A 17,874-nucleotide genomic window follows, 5' to 3' on the forward strand; every position below is an offset into this window, starting at 1 on the left:
AGTGTCCTGGCATCGAAAGCTTATTCTGGAAATGTAAAGCAGCAATACTGAATAAATAGTGATTGTTTTCTCTTCTCCACACAGCTGATGGCCTTCACCCAAAACCTAAAAACACTGTAGCAAATAGTATAAACATGCAAAAAATGGACATAATATAAAAGTAATACTTATGAGCTAAATTTTAATACAATATAGATTAATAAAGACAACTTCAGGTAGAAGAGGGATGGGAACACAGCATTGTTCTATACATATAAATTAAGGCCCAATTTTTCAAAGGCAATGCACACAGGGAAATGCCCATCTGCCCACATCCTTTGCACACCCGAAATCAAGAGTTTTTGCCTTTTCCGTATCATTTCCTCAATCCATTATTATAGTTCTAACTTGGAGAGATATTCAAAGAAATGGCTTTAACTGATGTTTCTTTACTCGAAAGACCATTTTTCTCTTATTCACAAAGAAAATGTCCTTTTAATGCAGGTACAAAATTTACTTATGCTCTGGAAGCAAGTGCTTTATTTGTTTTTCTTAAACACTATTAATCACATTTCATACCACAAATTCTGTATTTTTGCTGTTTTAGCTCGAGTTTATGATTAATTTGAACTATAGGAATTGACGATTACTTCAGAGATGACTGAGGGAATTAAATGGGTAATTCCTATCAATACCAACCAAAGTCTCATATATAAATTCTCTGTGCATCAGGACAAAAAGCATGCTAATAAACCAAAATATCTCATAAAAAAACCCAAAAAACAGGACTGAGGCAACCCACTATGGATCATTCTCTGAGGATGCTAGACACTCAAAAGGGTCAAATATACCAATGCTATTTCAAATCACTCCTTGGTAAGAAAAAAAATTATCTTCTAATTTATTTAATACTTATAGGAAATCATAATGAAACAACTTGCAGTATAACAGTAATAAAAAGCCCCTTATAATCTAGTTTAGTATTTAGAACCTGAATATTCCCGCAGATGCAAAATTTTATATTTGGTATTTTTGTATATCATTGCCTGCTGTCCCCCTCCCCATCCCCCTGAAATGTATCCAAAAGATGTGGCACTTAATCTAACTCCTCTGTGTTCACAATAGATACAAATGACCAGGAATGGACTATATTATTTTTAAGATGTTCTAGGAGAAATGAGTTTTCTTTCTTCTATTTTAAAAAGACTTAGAAAATATTTCTTAGAGATGTTCTTTCAGAAGTATTATAACTGATTAAAAAGTATAGCTGCTCAATATATTTATCAAATTCACATTTATATATTCTTCCCATCTAGGAAATAGTATTTCTATCCGTAATCAGGTCCATAAAGATTACTTGGCATTTGAAAATTCAGATGAAGTTGTCACAATGCTGCCAGTCTTAAAGTTATTAGGTTAATGCTGATAATAATTTACAATTAAGTTGGACATTGACTTTGTGTTTTTGATGGCATACCAAGCATCTCTGCAATTAAAAACTGCAACGTTTATTATATCCTCAGTTTAACATTTTGATTTAAATAGAATGTGATCAATTTATAAAAATGTTTTTCTTTGTGAATAAGATCTTAATTTCTCTGAACAAGTTAACAAAATGACTCTTGGTATAGGATGGAACCCTTTAAAAATAAGGCTTATAGTGGGCATACATAAATCATTACTGTCACAAAATCTACAAAGTATCTTGATTTTTTTAATTTTAATTTTTAAATATGTATAGATATGAAATAATTATTATAAATTGAGAACAAATGTGTAGAGGTTGGGGTTATGTAGGTAAGAATAAATTATTTCTCAAGTTATTTGCAAAATAGTATAATGGCAAAGTCAACTTGATAACTCCAAGAACCCAAAGAAAATAATACCTTTAGTTGAGGTCTGCCATTTAGCTGGACTAGAAAAGGCAACTCTGCATTATTACTTTCAGTTCTCTAGAAGCTGCTATATAATATTTTCATAGCCATTCTTAAAATTTTTCATTGGAAACCTAAATGTAGCATTCTCAGCATTCATTTAAACCAAAATAAGTCAAATGTGTTAAAACATCCAAAGTTGCCTTCATGCATAAGATATAACTTACATCTTTTTATTGTTACCATGGCATTAATATACTAATCCACTTTTACTTTGTTGCATGTAATACAGAGAATATATTTTCCTCAGAATTAAAAACCACTTTAAATTTCAGTTTAAAGTCTTAATTATATTGTACCAAATTTTGATCAGAGGGAATGTAAAAATGGCAAAATAGTATCTGACCACATCCATCCAGATACTACTTGTGACTTTTTGGTTTTATAAATAAATAAGAAAATATATGTACAGTTGGGAGACTCATCTCATGTCCTGTAAAAGCCAAGCTCAAGAATGAAAAAAAAAAAAACAAAAAAAAAAACAAAAAAGCGAATTTAATTTTATTTCCTTTGTAAAAAATACCTAAACTCCAATGTACTTTCTATCTAAGTGACTGGAGAAATAGCAAAATCCATAAAGTACAGATTAAATTATGTGCAAGCGATAACTTACCCATGGGTGCTTACACCAACAGACTATACATATGAAATGGGTTATTTTAAAAATATATCACTTAAAGTAACCTTTCTGAAGTAGATCAACCAGTTATCTCTAACTTATGTATTATGGCAACTCTGAGGATCCATGAGATTTAAATGATTAAGGCAGGGCAGAAACAAAACACATAATGTATCAGGAAACCCCATGCCTGTTTGGACAGATATTCAACAATTACATTTTTTGTTTACAGTGCCCAAAGTTCTGCAAATCTTCTAAACATACAATTTACACCTCGTGAAAATACTTCTCTTCTGGTATATGGTCATTCATATACTGGAAATATTGTAAAGCAAAGATCCAAGTCCAGATACTAAAACCGGAATTATTTCATCTAATGAAGCAATGGCTAGGACGGGTACACAAAATAAATACAAGTGGGTTCCTTTGGAGTTAGTTTTGATGGTGGAGCACCCTATGACACTTGTATAGTTGTAGATCAGCAATGTACAAATGTAGTCTGGCAACATGCACACACAGTCATAATGTAATTAATACATAATGTATTTCACACAATATATAATGTAATTCAGTCACAGGATAAGTATTAATAAAAATATTAAAACATCAACATTCACCCATTAATCGATTATATGGAATAAATTAAGCCAGTCACATATTTCTCTTTGCTCTTAAGTCATGGTTTTATTTACGTATACACACAGTATAATACTTTCCTAACGCTCTCAAAATGCTACAAATAAAAATGAAGGCTTTGCATTACAGCTGCTGGACAAACATGTCAACACTGTCGATGTGTGAAAACACAGTTTCTTTGTTCTTTAGCATCAGTGCACAGGGTATGGCTCCAAGTGGTATGCAATTTAGGACAGAAAAAAGAGATGGTGGCTTGTGAAATAGATCCTCTGTTCATCATTGGCACAAATCAAAGAAGGAATTTTTACTGTCCTTGGTACCTTTATTGGGTCTCTCCCCTAAAGACAGATAATGTTATACATAGATGCCTTCAGGATTAAAACCAGATGAGATAGGATTCTGTAGAATACGAAGATTACTGGGGAGCTGCCGAGATGAACCAGGCCGCTTCAGGGACCCGGACTGGAATGGTGCCTCTACACAGAAAACAAAGAAAGTCATCTGGTGTATTCAGCAACTCGACGTAGTCAGCAACATGAAAAACTAGAACTTTTCCTGCCCTCAAGAGCCAAAGAGTAAACTGTAAAATTGCAGTCCCCTGTGGGGCCTGGGGTAAGAAGAGAAGGCTAACTCTTCTTGACCCTCTCCATTGATAAAAACAGTTTTCAGTGATTTCAACATCTTTTTAAAAAGGTGAGCATTTTGCTTCTCTTTCTTGGTTGTTCAGATGATACACATCTTTTAAATATCAGCACAAATTAATAATAAAGACTCTTAGGAGAGGAAGAAGGGGCATTAGAAACGCTAATAAAAATCAACAGATGACAGACTCAAACATAAGGAAAAGGTTTCTTAAAGAAGCAGTTTAAAACAAATGATACAAGATTTGGGGATTACATGCCCACGTACTTAAATCAACAATCTAGATATTATTGATTTTCCCCAGAAGCAGGAAGTATGTCAATTTTTTTTTAAGTGGCCCAAGCTTTGAACAGTAGGCTAATATTTTAGCTCAATACAAGTAGTTTCTTCAAAGTTAACCTGTGAGAATAAAGTAAAGCGAGCAGATTTCTCAACACCTTACCCCTTTCTAGGTCTGCATGTGAGGCCTCTACTTCAATGGGCTCCGCTGGCAAAACGGTAACTTTTGTCCCCGTCTGTTGGATAAACTGCTGGAGATTGACTTGCCGCAGCTCTTTAGTCAACTGCTCCAGTTCTTGTTCTTTGTCCTAGATGGGAGTTAAAATTTGTCTTTTTATTTGAAGATTCACTCTTGGCCAGCTAAAGACATCCCGGTGAGAGTCCATCTGCTACAGGGGCTGGATGTGTGATACGTGCTTTCCCAAGAACGCCTTTAACAAACCTGGTTAATGTTGATACAGTGGGCTAAAAAAGAGATCATTTTTGCTCTGGGGAACAGGCCAAAACATAAGCAAATAAAGGACAACAGCTTCTTCAGTCCGTCCTCTTAAATGTGATGCCTTCCTCTGTTAGGAAAACACTATGCACCTGATGAGATAAATCTGTCTCTATAAACTTTTATCAGTAAAATACTAGTTTTCATCCATCCCAGTGTTTACAGCAATCTTGCTATAAGCTATTCACAATTAAATTTCCCTACTGACTTCATAACCGACTGCAAAATCAATAGACACTTGGTCCATGAGATTCAGAGAAGTTCTTGTTTTTGGTAAACTGTTTTCATGGGATTCATTATTGAGCTATACATTACAGCATGAGGAAAGCAAGATTCCCACAAGATTTTCACTTTGGGGTTCTTAAGTCCTTGGCAAAGACAGGTCTGAGAACTGAAGATCCTTAAAGAAAGGAGATCAAGTTCAGATAGCTAGAAAGTTCAAAAAGCAAGGAGAGGTATTCCATGATTTGAATGGATGTTCTTTCTCTCCCTTACTGCACTATAGGAAAAAGTGGCAAGGCCTCACCCAGGCTGAGTGTGCCTGAAGACTGGCAGTGGTAGGAAGAGATACCAGAAATGAGTGGTTGTTTCCTCTACTTACTGTGCGTGTAGCGGGCACTTGGAGATATGTTAGTTTGATTATGAGATCCTTTCCAAAGGGTAGGGAGATTTACTGGCAATGACTGTCATAAATTAGCATTTCCTGTAAACAATATCAAAGGCCACACAACTTCCAACTGTATCCTTTTTAAGGGTCAAAATGAATCCAAATAGCATACTACTGACAAATCAGAAGTTAACAACCTTGTACTGCATGAGAAATTCTTGATTTTCAAAATTTTGGTGGTAGTTTTACCTCTTGACTATATTGTTTGTGGCAGAGAATGGAAATCACATAAGTGATTCTTGAAACCTCAGCTTTCTCTGCTTGTAAAACTGTTCATATTCTAAAGTAGCTCTGCTCAAACTTCCATGTGCACCGGAACTATCTGGAGATCTTATTACAATAGAGATTCTGAATTTTTAACAAGTGTGCCCTGAACTACATGGATCACTCTTTGAATAGCAAGTCACCAACCAGCACTGACCAATACAGCAACCACTGTCGAGCACTTGAAATGTGGCCAAATGTAACCAAACCCAGAAATGTATATTTATTTAATATTTTAAAATTTAATATTAATATTTAACACTTTAAATATTATTTACATTTAGTATATTAAAATATTATTTCTATTTAATACCTCTTTGCAACTCCCCTAACATCAGCACAGTTTCTTCTCGAGAATGGGTATCCGAGAAATATAAGTTGAGTGATCAGGATCTCATGGCAAAATATAAAAGTTCTTGTATTGGAACCCGAGAAGGGAAAATCAGAGAGGAACCTCCGTGCCCCTTTCCTCAGGAAAGCAAAGGAAAGTAAGTAATGTGGAGAAAAGAAGGGGACTATTTACATCTCAGGAAAAGATGGGGTGAGCAACAATGGAGAAGTAATCGATAAGCAGTCAACTAGCCACACAATCCTTGGTAGACCCATCTGTGGTAATCTCTTTTGGTTTTGGTTTCCTTCTCTCTAAAGGAGAGGAGGTCAGATTCACTATCTCATCATTAGTGTCCATTCCAGCTCTGAGATTCTATTCTCTGTATCCAATAATGTTCCAACTGCCAAAGTAAGACACCTCTTTCTGTGGAGCAAGGATCAGTGAGGCTTTAGCTCTCATCTTTGTTTTGGTCTCACATTTTAGCTTTGTCATAAGTCACAGAAATTCTAAGAAACTTATAAACCAAGGTAGGTTTCTAACTTTAAATGTAAGAGAAAATGGACAGTCATTAAAGAAAATGCCAAGAATATATTAATTCTTTAAAACAGATGAAGCATTTCTTTTTATAGAGATGTTCTTACCTGTAATCGTTTGGTGGCTTGTCCAAGAGATCTTTCTACAGCTTTAATGCCATTTTCCAGCCTCACACTCTGTTGGCCTTGAATGTCAATTTCTCCTTTGACCTTACCAATCTTTCCTTTAACCTCTTCTTCATTGACTTGTGCCTCCTGAACTTCCCGTTGTAATTTTTCTGCTTCAAGACCGCTTTCCATAGTCTGAATCTGAGCCAAATAGTCCTTTAATTTGCTCTCGCATTCTGTTATTTTCTGTCTTATTTCTTGAAGTTGATCCTTCAGCTGTTTTTCATTTTCCTGTTCAATCTGCAACTCATTTTCCCAAAATTCTTCCTCTTCAATTTCGACATCATTTCTTTTGATCTTTTGCTCCAGGCGAACAATTTCCTCTTCAAGGTTAGAATTATATTTTTGCTCCCAAAATTGTATTTCTATTTCATTTGATTCTAGCTCTTTCTCAATGGATTGAAGCTTCTCTGTCTGCAACCGGATCAGCTTCTTTAATTCATCTGCTGTTGTTTTGCAGTTATTCAGCACCTTTTGCTTAAATTCAGTTTCTTTACCCTTTCCAAAAATGTCCATTAATCCTTTGGCACCTCCTGTAAATGTTAATGATTTCCTTTTAGGTTCTCTCCTTTTGATTGATTTGTCAATCTGAGGCCTCAGTTTAGCCAGGGGGGGCAAACTCTGCCTATATAAAGTTCTCTCCGGAATTCGAGCCACACTGTCTGAAGTGGGTCGCTCACTAAGAGATGGCCCCGTTCGACGTAAAATTAGCTGTACATCACTAGCATACTGCCCCCATTTGTTTAAGGATATGATAGGATTTTCATGAGGTGCTAAGTGTCTTTCAGTATCTCTCCATTTTTCTATAAGAGTGTACCTTCCGGTTCGACCTAGATAAAAAAGATAAGAATAAACTGTTAAAGTGGAATATGCAATAGTTAAAATAATGCAACAGAGGACACTTATTTGATAACTGTGTTGTCTTGATCAGCTGAAACAAAGGATGACACCAGAAAGCCCCACTGGAAGTCACGAGGGCCGGTCCCAGAGCTGGGTAGAACTTCAAAACTTGAATAAATTTCCACTTTGTGAATCCCTCTGCTTTCTCTGCACATTAGAACATGAGAAGGTTGGAGGCCCCATTTTCCTCCTGAAGGGAGGTATGGAGACAGTGGACAACCTGCTACTCAGCTCACAAGGGGTTGTAAGGTCTTTCCTCTGTCTCTGCATGAGGGTTTGGCCAACTCATAGCTCACACTGCTGCTATCTTTCTGCACACCCTAGGCAAAAAAAAAAAAAAAAAAAATCACCTCAGTGAAAATGACCCTTCAAAATAATTTTGTATAAAAATAGGGGCCTGAAGAAAAGTCTTCTACAGTTTTGGTACTTGTAACTTCAAAGATTCTTGTTAAAAAAAATTTAAAAGGCAAAAATATTAAAAAACAAAAACAATAAAATCATATTTAAGTAAAAGTTATACTGAACCTAACTGGTAATTTACAGAAAATCAAGCTTCAGAAGACATTATAGTATCATTAACTTGAACACACTTCCTAAATACTTCCATTTAAGGTGGGTGGGTCAGATTGATTATATTTTGTTAGAAGTGTCCCCTGGACACCTGAAACTAATATAAATGTTACATGTCAATTATATCTCAATAAAAAAGTATCCGTTACTACTTAACATTATTACAGGAAGAAAATACTGATCCTGTCGTCTTGCAATTATAACACTGGTATATACAGCTATTGATTTTCCTGTTTTTTAATTTCATGAGCTTCTGAACCAAGAGCAGTTATTTTCTCAGTTATTATGGAGGTAATAAATGGAGGTCTGGATACATATATATGTGAATATCCATATATGCAATACGGAAGAAGTACATTAAGAGTGATATTGCTCTAAACATATGCATATTTTCTCCTATGGAAACTGAATCTTGGGTACAGCTGAAAAGTTGCAGCTCGCAAGGCAAACAGAGTGGAGTTTTAATCCGAGTTTTAATTACCTACTGGATAAATAGTGTACATCTCACAGGTCCTGAGAGTCAGAGTCAGGCATAATAAGCACCCACCACATCGCCTGGCCCAGGGCAGGTGTTCAATCAATACATGGTAGCCATTACTAATTTAAAACCCTGTTATTCACGTAACAAAAAGGGCTGACCAGAGACCTCTTAAAAATGACGTGACGTGACAATAAGGTGGCTTAAAAAAAATCCTTAAACAACTTTTAGCAACTCCTAGCAACATAAAGCTGGAAAGAGCAAAGGCTCTGCAGTCGGAAGGCCTGTGTTCAAATTTGGCTTGGCCAGCTATTTAAATGATTTGCGCAATTTATTAAATTTCTTTTGGCTTCAGTTTCCTTATCTATAGGGTGAGAATAATATTTTCTTACTGACAATGTTGTTGCAAGAGTCAAGTGAGATGTAAAATATAAAACTGTTCTCTAAAATTGAGCAGTTCTATACAAATGTTAGTTGTTACTATTGCCAAAATATCTGGGTAAACGAGGGGAATGAAGAAGAAACCCTTAATACAGTGGATTGGCTTCTTGGAATAAAACATGTTTCTAGTGATTTTCAGGTTAAAAATTACTGTAATTACTCCAAGAAAAACCACATGATAAATCTGCAAGGTTAAAACTTCCATGTGTACACACTGCTTCAAAGATCACAGCACTTTGTGTTCGTGGCTTTGCTGCCTATCAACTACTTTTAGAATCTCACTCTTCTCTGGAGCTCTGTGTCCTCATCAGTAATGTGAGGGGTTAGAATAGATCAGCAGAGCCCTCTCTAATTGTCTACCAGGCCAATGAAGCATCTTGAAAAAGAAAATGGAATCATCACATTAGACAAGTTATATTAAGAATTTTAAAAACCCTAATTTAGAGCCATAATTAGGATTTTTTTTCCAGTGCTTAATGGTACCGCTGCCCTATGAGAATGTCTTACTAGAAGATTATTTAGAATTGCTTTTACTGCCAGTTTTCCCTTTTTGTTAAATAACACATATTTATAAATGTGCAATTAAGCAAAAAGAAAAAAATCCTATCCAGCAATATAAAAAAGCTTTTATAAAAACTAATGATGTACTGTATGGTGACTAACATAATAAAATTAAATTTAAAAAGGTAAATGAATTAATAGCTTTGATTTTATTATAAAAATTAGGTTTTAGACAGGTTATGTAAAAGTTAAATCCCATAATCATTATTTTTAATACCTTATTTGGTAAGGCCCTAAAGATCCTATTTCATTTGGAAAGACTCAAATTCTTCTTGCAAAACTCCTTTCAATGTATTTTATTAAATGGATACATTTAATTGTACCTTGCACACTATCTTGATGTACCCCTAAACCTAATAAAAAGGAATACCTATCTATCTACCTGCCTACCTACCTACCTACCTATCTGTAGCATTTGTAGTTTAGGCTGTTTTGGCTACCTAGAAATACATGTCACAATAAGTAATGGTAAATAAATAAAATACTGACTATACTTTCGAATAGCTGAAGCAATTGAGTGTAATCCCAAGGATCATTAACTTCATATAATAAGGAAAATCACATAAAGAGACTTTAATGCATTAGTGGAATCTCATTAGATGACTGACATAAATTAAAAGGAAATAGGATAACAGATTACTCTCACTAATTTAAAGCAGAATAGTATGTATAACTGTGAAGTAATATGAAGTTTTTGAAAATATACACCCAAACTCAAATATTCAAATATGGGTCACCCAAAAACATTATGCCCTTATTTCAATCTCTCTTTCAATGGTGCAACCATTTTTTTTGTTTTTTTACAATTTTAGGAAATTTCTTAGAGCCAAAGAACAAAATCATGATTTAAAAGTCACATCTTAGAGCTACCATATGACCCAGCAATTGCACTACTGGGTATTTACCCCAAAGATACAAATGTAGGGATCCGAAGGGGTACATGCACCTCGATGTTTACAGCAGCAATGTCCACAATAGCCAAACCACGGAAAGAGCCAAGAAGTTCATCAACAGATGAATGGATAAAGATGTGGTGTGTGTGTGTATATATATATATATATATACATATATATATACAATGGAATATTATGCAGCCATCAAAAGGAATGAAATCTTGCCATTTGCAACGATGTGGATGGAACTGGATGGTATTACGCTGAGTGAAATAAGTCAATCAGAGAAAGACATGTATCATATGCTCTCACTGATATGAGGAATTCTTAATCTCAGGAAACAAACTGAGGGTTGCTGGAGTGGTGGGGGTAGGGGGAATGGGGTGGCTGGGTGATAGACATTGGGGAGGCTATGTGCTATGGTGAGCACTGTGAATTGTGTAAGACTGTTGACTGTTGAATCACAGATCTGTACCTCTGAAACAAATAATACATTATATGTTAAAAAAAAAAAAGAAGATTGCAGGAAGGGAAAAATGAAGGGGGTGAATCAGAGCGGAGACGAACCATGAGAGACTATAGACTCTGAGAAACAAACTGAGGGTTCTAGAGGGGAGGGGGTGGGGGGATGGGTTAGCCTGGTGATGGGTATTAAAGAGGGCACGTTCTGCATGGAGCACTGGGTGTTATATGCAAACAATAAATCATGGAACACTACATCAAAAACTAATGATGTAATGTATGGTGATTAACATAATAAAATAAAAAAAATAAAAGTCACATCTTGTTATTTACTCAACAAATATATATTAAACACCAAATATCTGTCAGAAATAGTGTCAGCCCCTGGGGATTCTATTAAACACCTTGATCATCAACCCTCTTTATAAGATTTAGTTTTAACTGACATTTGGTTTTTTCTTCAGTTTCAAATCCTTCTTATCCCAAAGATGAATATTGTACATTATTCAAAAGAACATGACCGGGGCGCCTGGGTGGCTCAGTCATTAAGCGTCTGCCTTCGGCTCAGGTCATGATCCCAGGGTCCTGGGATCGAGCCCCGCATCAGGCTCCCTGCTCCATGGGAAGTCTGCTTCTCCCTCTCCCACTCCCCCTGCTTGTGTTCCCTCTCTCACTGTGTCTCTCTTTGCCAAATAAATAAATAAAATCTTTAAAAAAAAACAACAAAAGAACATGACAGAGTTGGCATTAATCTCTTACGAATTTAATGCTAACATAGCCTCCTGTTTCTGTACATATTAGAAGAAATGTCAGTAACAGCTTCTTCTTAATCATGAATAATCTATCCAACCCCACTGAGCTTTTCTGGTAACAGATACTTTGCTCCTTGAGCTATATAAACATTTTGGATTCTTATATAGACTCTAATGAACATAACTAACCCTTCTCATAATGACTTAGAATTCTTACCAGGAATATTGAAATTACACTGATTCATTTTATAGTCTGTTAAGTGCTCTTGATGTTTACATATATGTATGTATATAAAAATAAAAAATATATAAAATATATAAAAATACATAACATATATGTAATCCTAATTGGTTTTATGAGGTAAGCAGTATAGATATTATGATCCTCAACTTACCAGTGAAGAAATCAAAGCTTAAAGAATTTAAAGCAATCTTCCAATCACATACGACTATCCTGCAAATTTATCAATGAATTTTCTACAAGTCCTGAGTGTAGCTATTAAGATAACTTTACCCATGGAGTGTTTATTTCATGCTGAGAGTGATATAATGTAAATATCTCTGAGTATAACCTGTCAGCCAGCTGTGCACAACTCACAGCTAAATCATTCACAGTATATTTCCCAGTGTGTTGATGAGATTATCATGTAATCACAGAATTACTGCATATTAATTTAGGAACTATTTAGGATTATATGATAAGCTTACTACTATTAAAAATAATGAAAACATAAAATTTATTGATTTCATAATGATTAACATTTATCATGCCTATATTTGCTGGGCACTATGCTACTTACTTTGCATAAATACTATTAACCAAAATAACGGCTAACACTTATCACTGTAGACCAGTAAGATGTGGGGGATATTTTGTTAATGTAGCATGATCTAACCTATCCTGACTGATGCATGCTATGAATTACATGTCTTCACATTCATTAAAATAATGTTTTATGGATGTAGAAAATCTAGAAAGTACTTAAAATTATGAATGCTTACTCTATTGTTATAAATACCAAACTGCAAAAGATGATCTTGGCTATAAAAAAGCAGTATATTTTACTATTAAGGTTTTTATTTCTTGTTTCAATATAATTCAATCAATAACTATATTTCCTAACAGATGCCCATTGAGATTATACAGGGTATAATCAATACAGTATAACAGTAGTTAAGAGCAGGGTTCTTGAGTCAGACTACTGGTTTGGATCCCAGTACCTTCCTTACCAGGTACAGGAGCTTGGGCAAGTTATCTGATAACTCTGGGCCTTAGCTTGATCATCTGTAGAGATAATAACAGTGCTTTCCTCATAAGACTGTTATGAGGATTAGATGATGTGGAAAATTTAATTCACAATCCAGTAAATGCAAAATGAGACTTTAAAACTATCAAGAATTATGGAGAGTGAAATCTTTGTTTTTAAGCTCATCTAGAGGTATATAAAAAACGTTGCTTATAGTGATTACTCTTAGGAGGTAGGGTCATTTTTTTCCTGCTTTATTTTCTAAATTTCAAAACAGTCTACAATGAATAGTATTACTTTGTAAACAGATACAATATTGATAAATTTGTAAATTTCTAAAATTGATAATTTATGCATGAAATTGAGTTAAATGTGGCAATATAAAATATTATTTTTGTTATCTTCTAAAGGATCATATAATCTTACAGATGGATGAAACATTAGGTGGTCACCTAGCTCGGCCTGTAATTTATAGAAAAAAACTTTAAAAAATTCATTCATTTATTCACAAATACGTATTGAGTGTCTATTACTTAGGCATGGTTTTAAGCTATGAGAATAGACAATAACAAAACAGTAGCAAGCAATATACAACACACAAATAAGTAAATGTAGGTCTACTGTCCATTAGCCAACAGCTTTAAGGCCAGATATGCTGAAAATTCAGAACTTCTTGGATTTTAGAAAGGCAACATAGTGCTATCCTGTAGGTCTGTAATCAAACATATTAAAATGTATAAAGTTAAATGTATCAATGTTCATATCAAATGGAATAAATATAAATTAATAACCTCATATCAAATCAGAGCAGTTTTTACCACCAAATGAGTTCAAAACAAATGAAGTATGATAAACTTTAGGCTTTCAGAAATGTTTAGATTTGAAAATGCATATATGGTCTACATACGTGGCCTATATGTAATGTCAGGAGGGTTAGGTGTTTTAGAGAACACTGGAGTACGGCAGATAAAGAGTATTTGAGTGTATAAGCATGTGTGTCCATGTGTATGTGTACATGCGGTCAGGGACATCTTCTGTGAGAAGATGATATTTAAACAGAGATCCAAGGGAATGAATTTTGAAGATAGTTGGCTGCAGAGTATTCTCAGCAGAGAAAAGAAGAGATGCAAAGACTGAGGCAGAAATGTCTTTGGTGTGTATAAGAAGCGACAGTCAAAAGTAACTGGCATGAAATAAGGTCAGATTGGTAAGGGGATAAAGTATGGATTCATTAGGGTCCTGAAGACCATTGTACGGACTTTAGAATTTTCTGAGTAAGAAACCACTGTGGATGGGGGGGACAGTTTGAGCAGAGGAGTGATATGATGCATATCTTAAAAGTATTACTTTAAAGATGTGGTATATACATAAAAAAACAGATACACACAATGGAATATTACTCAGCCATAAACAAGAATGAAATCTTACCATTTGCAAAGACATGGATGGAACTAAAGAGTATTATGGTAAGTGAAATCTGTGAGAGCAAGACAAATACCATATGAATTCACTCATGTGGAATTTAAGAAATAAAACAAATGAGCATAGGGAAAAATAAAAGAGAGAGAGAGAGGCAAACCAAGAAACAGACTCTTAACTCTAGAGAACAAACTGATGGTTACCAGAGGGGAGGTGGGTGGGGGATGGGGGAGATAGGTGATGGGGATGAAGGAGGGCACCTGAGATGAGCACCGGGTGTTGCATGTAAGTGAATCACTAAATTGTACACCTGAAACTAATATTACACTGTATGTTAACTGGAATTTAAATAAAAACTTTAAAAGAAATTTGTTGAGAATAGGCTGGAGGGATCAAGATGATGCAGTGAGATGAGTTGAAGGCTACTGCAAAAATCTAAGTGAGAAATGACGGTGGCTTACATCAAGGTGTTAACAGTGGTTGTGAAGAAAAACGAGATTCTGCACATAGACTGAAGGTAGTACAAATAGGATTTGTTGATGGAATGGTTGTGAGATATTAGAACAAGAAAAGAAAGCAAAGATCACACAAAAGTTTTAGATCTAATCAATTAAAAGAAAAGTTTTCATTTGCTGAGATGAGAAGGAAGAAATCTGAGGGTGAGAAGTCTCTGAGATACAGAGGTCGGGTTCTGACATTTTAAGTCTGAGATACCAATTAGTCATCTCCTAGAACTGTTTACTACAATACCAATTAACCACTAGCCACATTTAAATTTTAATTAAAAATTCATTTCCTCAGTTATACGAGCCACATTTCAAGTGTTCAGTAGCTGCATGTGGCTGGTGGTTATTATACTGGACAGCACAGATAGAGACCCTTATTATCCTTGCAAAAAGTTCTACTGGACAGCACTGTTTTAGAAACTATGTTTTACTGAGTACTTACTTTAGGCAAAGCAATGGTGTAAGAAGGATAAACAAGCAGGGCCCCTATGTTAGAGGGACTTCCAGAGAAAAGAAATAAGTATTAAATAGTTAAACTAGAATTCAGTATAAAATGTGCTTGTTTGAAAACTGATTTTCAGGGCGCCGATGGCTCAGTCAGTTAAGTGTCTGCCTTCGGCTCAGGTCATGCTCCCAGGGTCCTGGGATGGAGCCCCACATCGGGCTCTCTGCTCAGCAGGGAGCCTGCTTCTCCTTCTCCCTTTGCCTGCCACTCCCCCTGCTTGTGCTCTCTCTGTCAAATAAATACATAAAATCTTTAAAAAAAAATAGAAAACCGACTTTCTTGGGGCAAACCATATGAAACATGGCTTTTCAGGGACAGTCTACTCCACCTTGGACCCCAGCCCCAACCAATTTGTCTCTATTATCTAGTAAATGCTATCTCTGGCCCCAGTTGAAGAAGATATGGGAACAAGATCACAAGAAGTGGGAATAGAGGAAAATTCTGAATCTTCAGTACTTTAAATGGCACCAGGCAACAAAGGAGTGTGAATCAGAGAACTTTTCCCTCAGTCTCCTTGATTTCTTCCTTCTCTTTTCCTCTCTAATCTTCTGTTAGCCATACTCTCCTCAAGTTCTAAGCTACTTGAGGGCAGAAATACATGTAAAAGCAAATGCATTTTCTGGACTATAACTTGAAACAGATGAACAGTCAAAGGCTTTCTGTTTCACATACAGATTTGAGAAGCAGTTTGAACCGTGAAATAATGGCATTTCTGGGATAATTTATGGGAGAAACAAGATAAAATACTCGAAACTGGGAATGTGTCAAAAAGCCGAGCATATATAGTGACCAAACACACAGTGCACTGCAGGGCAGTTTAACCACTTCATGCCAATTAAAGTGTTTCAATTATGTTTTTATTTTGTTATTCTGTCTCATAATTTGGATGTGTTCTATTTCCACCACCTAAATATAACCTGTCAAGGTAGTCAAAGATCAGAGCAGAAAGAATTTCTTTCCATATTACCAGATACTTTAACATCTTTTGCCAAATTATGTTCTCTTTAGCTATTTTCTAATTTGATTTCATTGATTAGCAGCATAAAGTCAAAAAAGGTTCTCTGCCATATATATTTGCAGATTGCTAACTTATATAAATATTTTTATATCTTGATGGTTTTCTGAGAGTAATTTTAGCCATCCAGAAAAATTCCTAACAATCCCTAATCAAGAGTATATCTTTGATGCTTTCACCCCATGTGGCAAATATGTGGATTTAAACCCATGATGGGTGCCTGGGTGGCTCAGTCGGTTAAGTGTCTGCCTTTGGCTCAGGTTATCATCCCGGGGTCCTGGGATCGAGTCCCGTGTCGGGCTCCTTGCTCTGCGGGAAGCCTGCTTCTGTCTCTCCTCCCCACTTGTGCTCTCTCTCACTAAGTCTGTCTCTCTCTCTATCAAATAAATAAAATCTAAAAAGAAAAAATTTTAAACCAATGAAAGTATTCTACAAGTTGCTTCATTATACATTTTTTAGAAACATCTGCATTTTGCTCAGTCAATACTCTGCTAATAGAATAAACTTTTATTGTGTTAAGCCACAGAAATTCTGAGGTTGGATGTCACAGCATTAATTTTTCCTAACTCACAAATCCCCTATTATTTCTTACAGTGGAAATAAGGTCAAAATATTATAAAAATTTCATTTAGTGTTTAAACTTTGAATACCAATAACTCCCATTACAAAACAGAGAAATATTTAGGTATGTATCAGAAGCATATTACATTTGATGCTGAGAAAATCTTACAGCACTGGAGAAGCAAGGATCAACAGTCCTCGGCTGATTGCCAGTTGAATCATCTCTCAGGTGAATTCTGAATTCAATGAAGTATTTATGATACAGAAAAAGAGTTGTTTAGCCAAGTTTGGAGAAATATCATAAAACCTCTGTATTCAAGTTGTCAACTTTTCAAAAACAGCTCTGGACTGAGTTAACTGACAAAGCAAAAATGGTGGTAGATTCAGTTAAAACTTTTTAGCTTGTTCACAAACAAGTTCAGTACACTGGTTAGTCCAAATGGATAAACACACACCTGGTACATCTGCGCATTTTCCCTTTGAAATTCTATATAGAAAATGTGGATACCAGACGGACAGATATAGCTAACTGCACTCCTCAGCCCCCCTGTAAAATACTCAGTTTCTTTTAAACCACTGCCCATGGCCTGATTCTCAAATATAACAAAGAAAGTTAGATTTGACAACTGCTAATTTTAGAGTTTTTACTAAGCAGAAAAAAACAAAGATGAGTATTTTTATTTAAATAAATTATGTGGGGCTTTTTTCCCCCTGATTTGTTGTTTCTTCTTTTTAGTCACTGAAGTATATTTAAAATCTCCCGTTATAGTGGAGTTAGTTTCTCTTTCTAGTTCCATTGGTTTTACTTTAATATATATTTAAAGATTTTATTTATTTGAGAGAGAGAGAGAGAGAGCACACACACAAAGAGGGAGAATGAGAGGGAGAAGCTGACTTCCCACTGAGCAGGGAGTCCTATGTGGGTCCCAGGACCCTGAGATCATAACCCGAGCCAAAGGCAGACACTTAACTGACTGAGCCACCCAGGTTTACTTTATATATTTGAGGCGATGTAA

General features: G+C 35.4%; 1 protein-coding gene across 3 annotated transcripts in view; it reads right to left on the reverse strand.

Moving 5' to 3' along the window:
- Positions 1–3,190: 3,190 nt before the first annotated feature.
- RASSF8 (Ras association domain family member 8) overlaps positions 3,191–17,874 on the reverse strand; it is a 121,065-nt gene continuing 106,381 nt past the window's right edge. For all 3 annotated transcript variants that reach the window (XM_025879917.2, XM_025879915.2, XM_073877827.1), the window contains exons 3-5: positions 6,489–7,378; positions 4,253–4,397; positions 3,191–3,644 (exon numbers count right to left, since the gene is read on the reverse strand). In XM_025879917.2, the coding sequence (XP_025735702.1) occupies positions 3,523–3,644; positions 4,253–4,397; positions 6,489–7,378 (1,157 nt within the window). In that variant the 3' untranslated portion in view covers positions 3,191–3,522. The remainder of the gene's footprint in view (positions 3,645–4,252; positions 4,398–6,488; positions 7,379–17,874) is intronic.

Source organism: Callorhinus ursinus, unplaced genomic scaffold (genome assembly GCF_003265705.2).
Source record: "Callorhinus ursinus isolate GAN/ISIS: 27379988/994484 unplaced genomic scaffold, GSC_fseal_2.0 scaffold27, whole genome shotgun sequence".
Classification (NCBI taxonomy): Eukaryota; Metazoa; Chordata; class Mammalia; order Carnivora; family Otariidae; genus Callorhinus; species Callorhinus ursinus.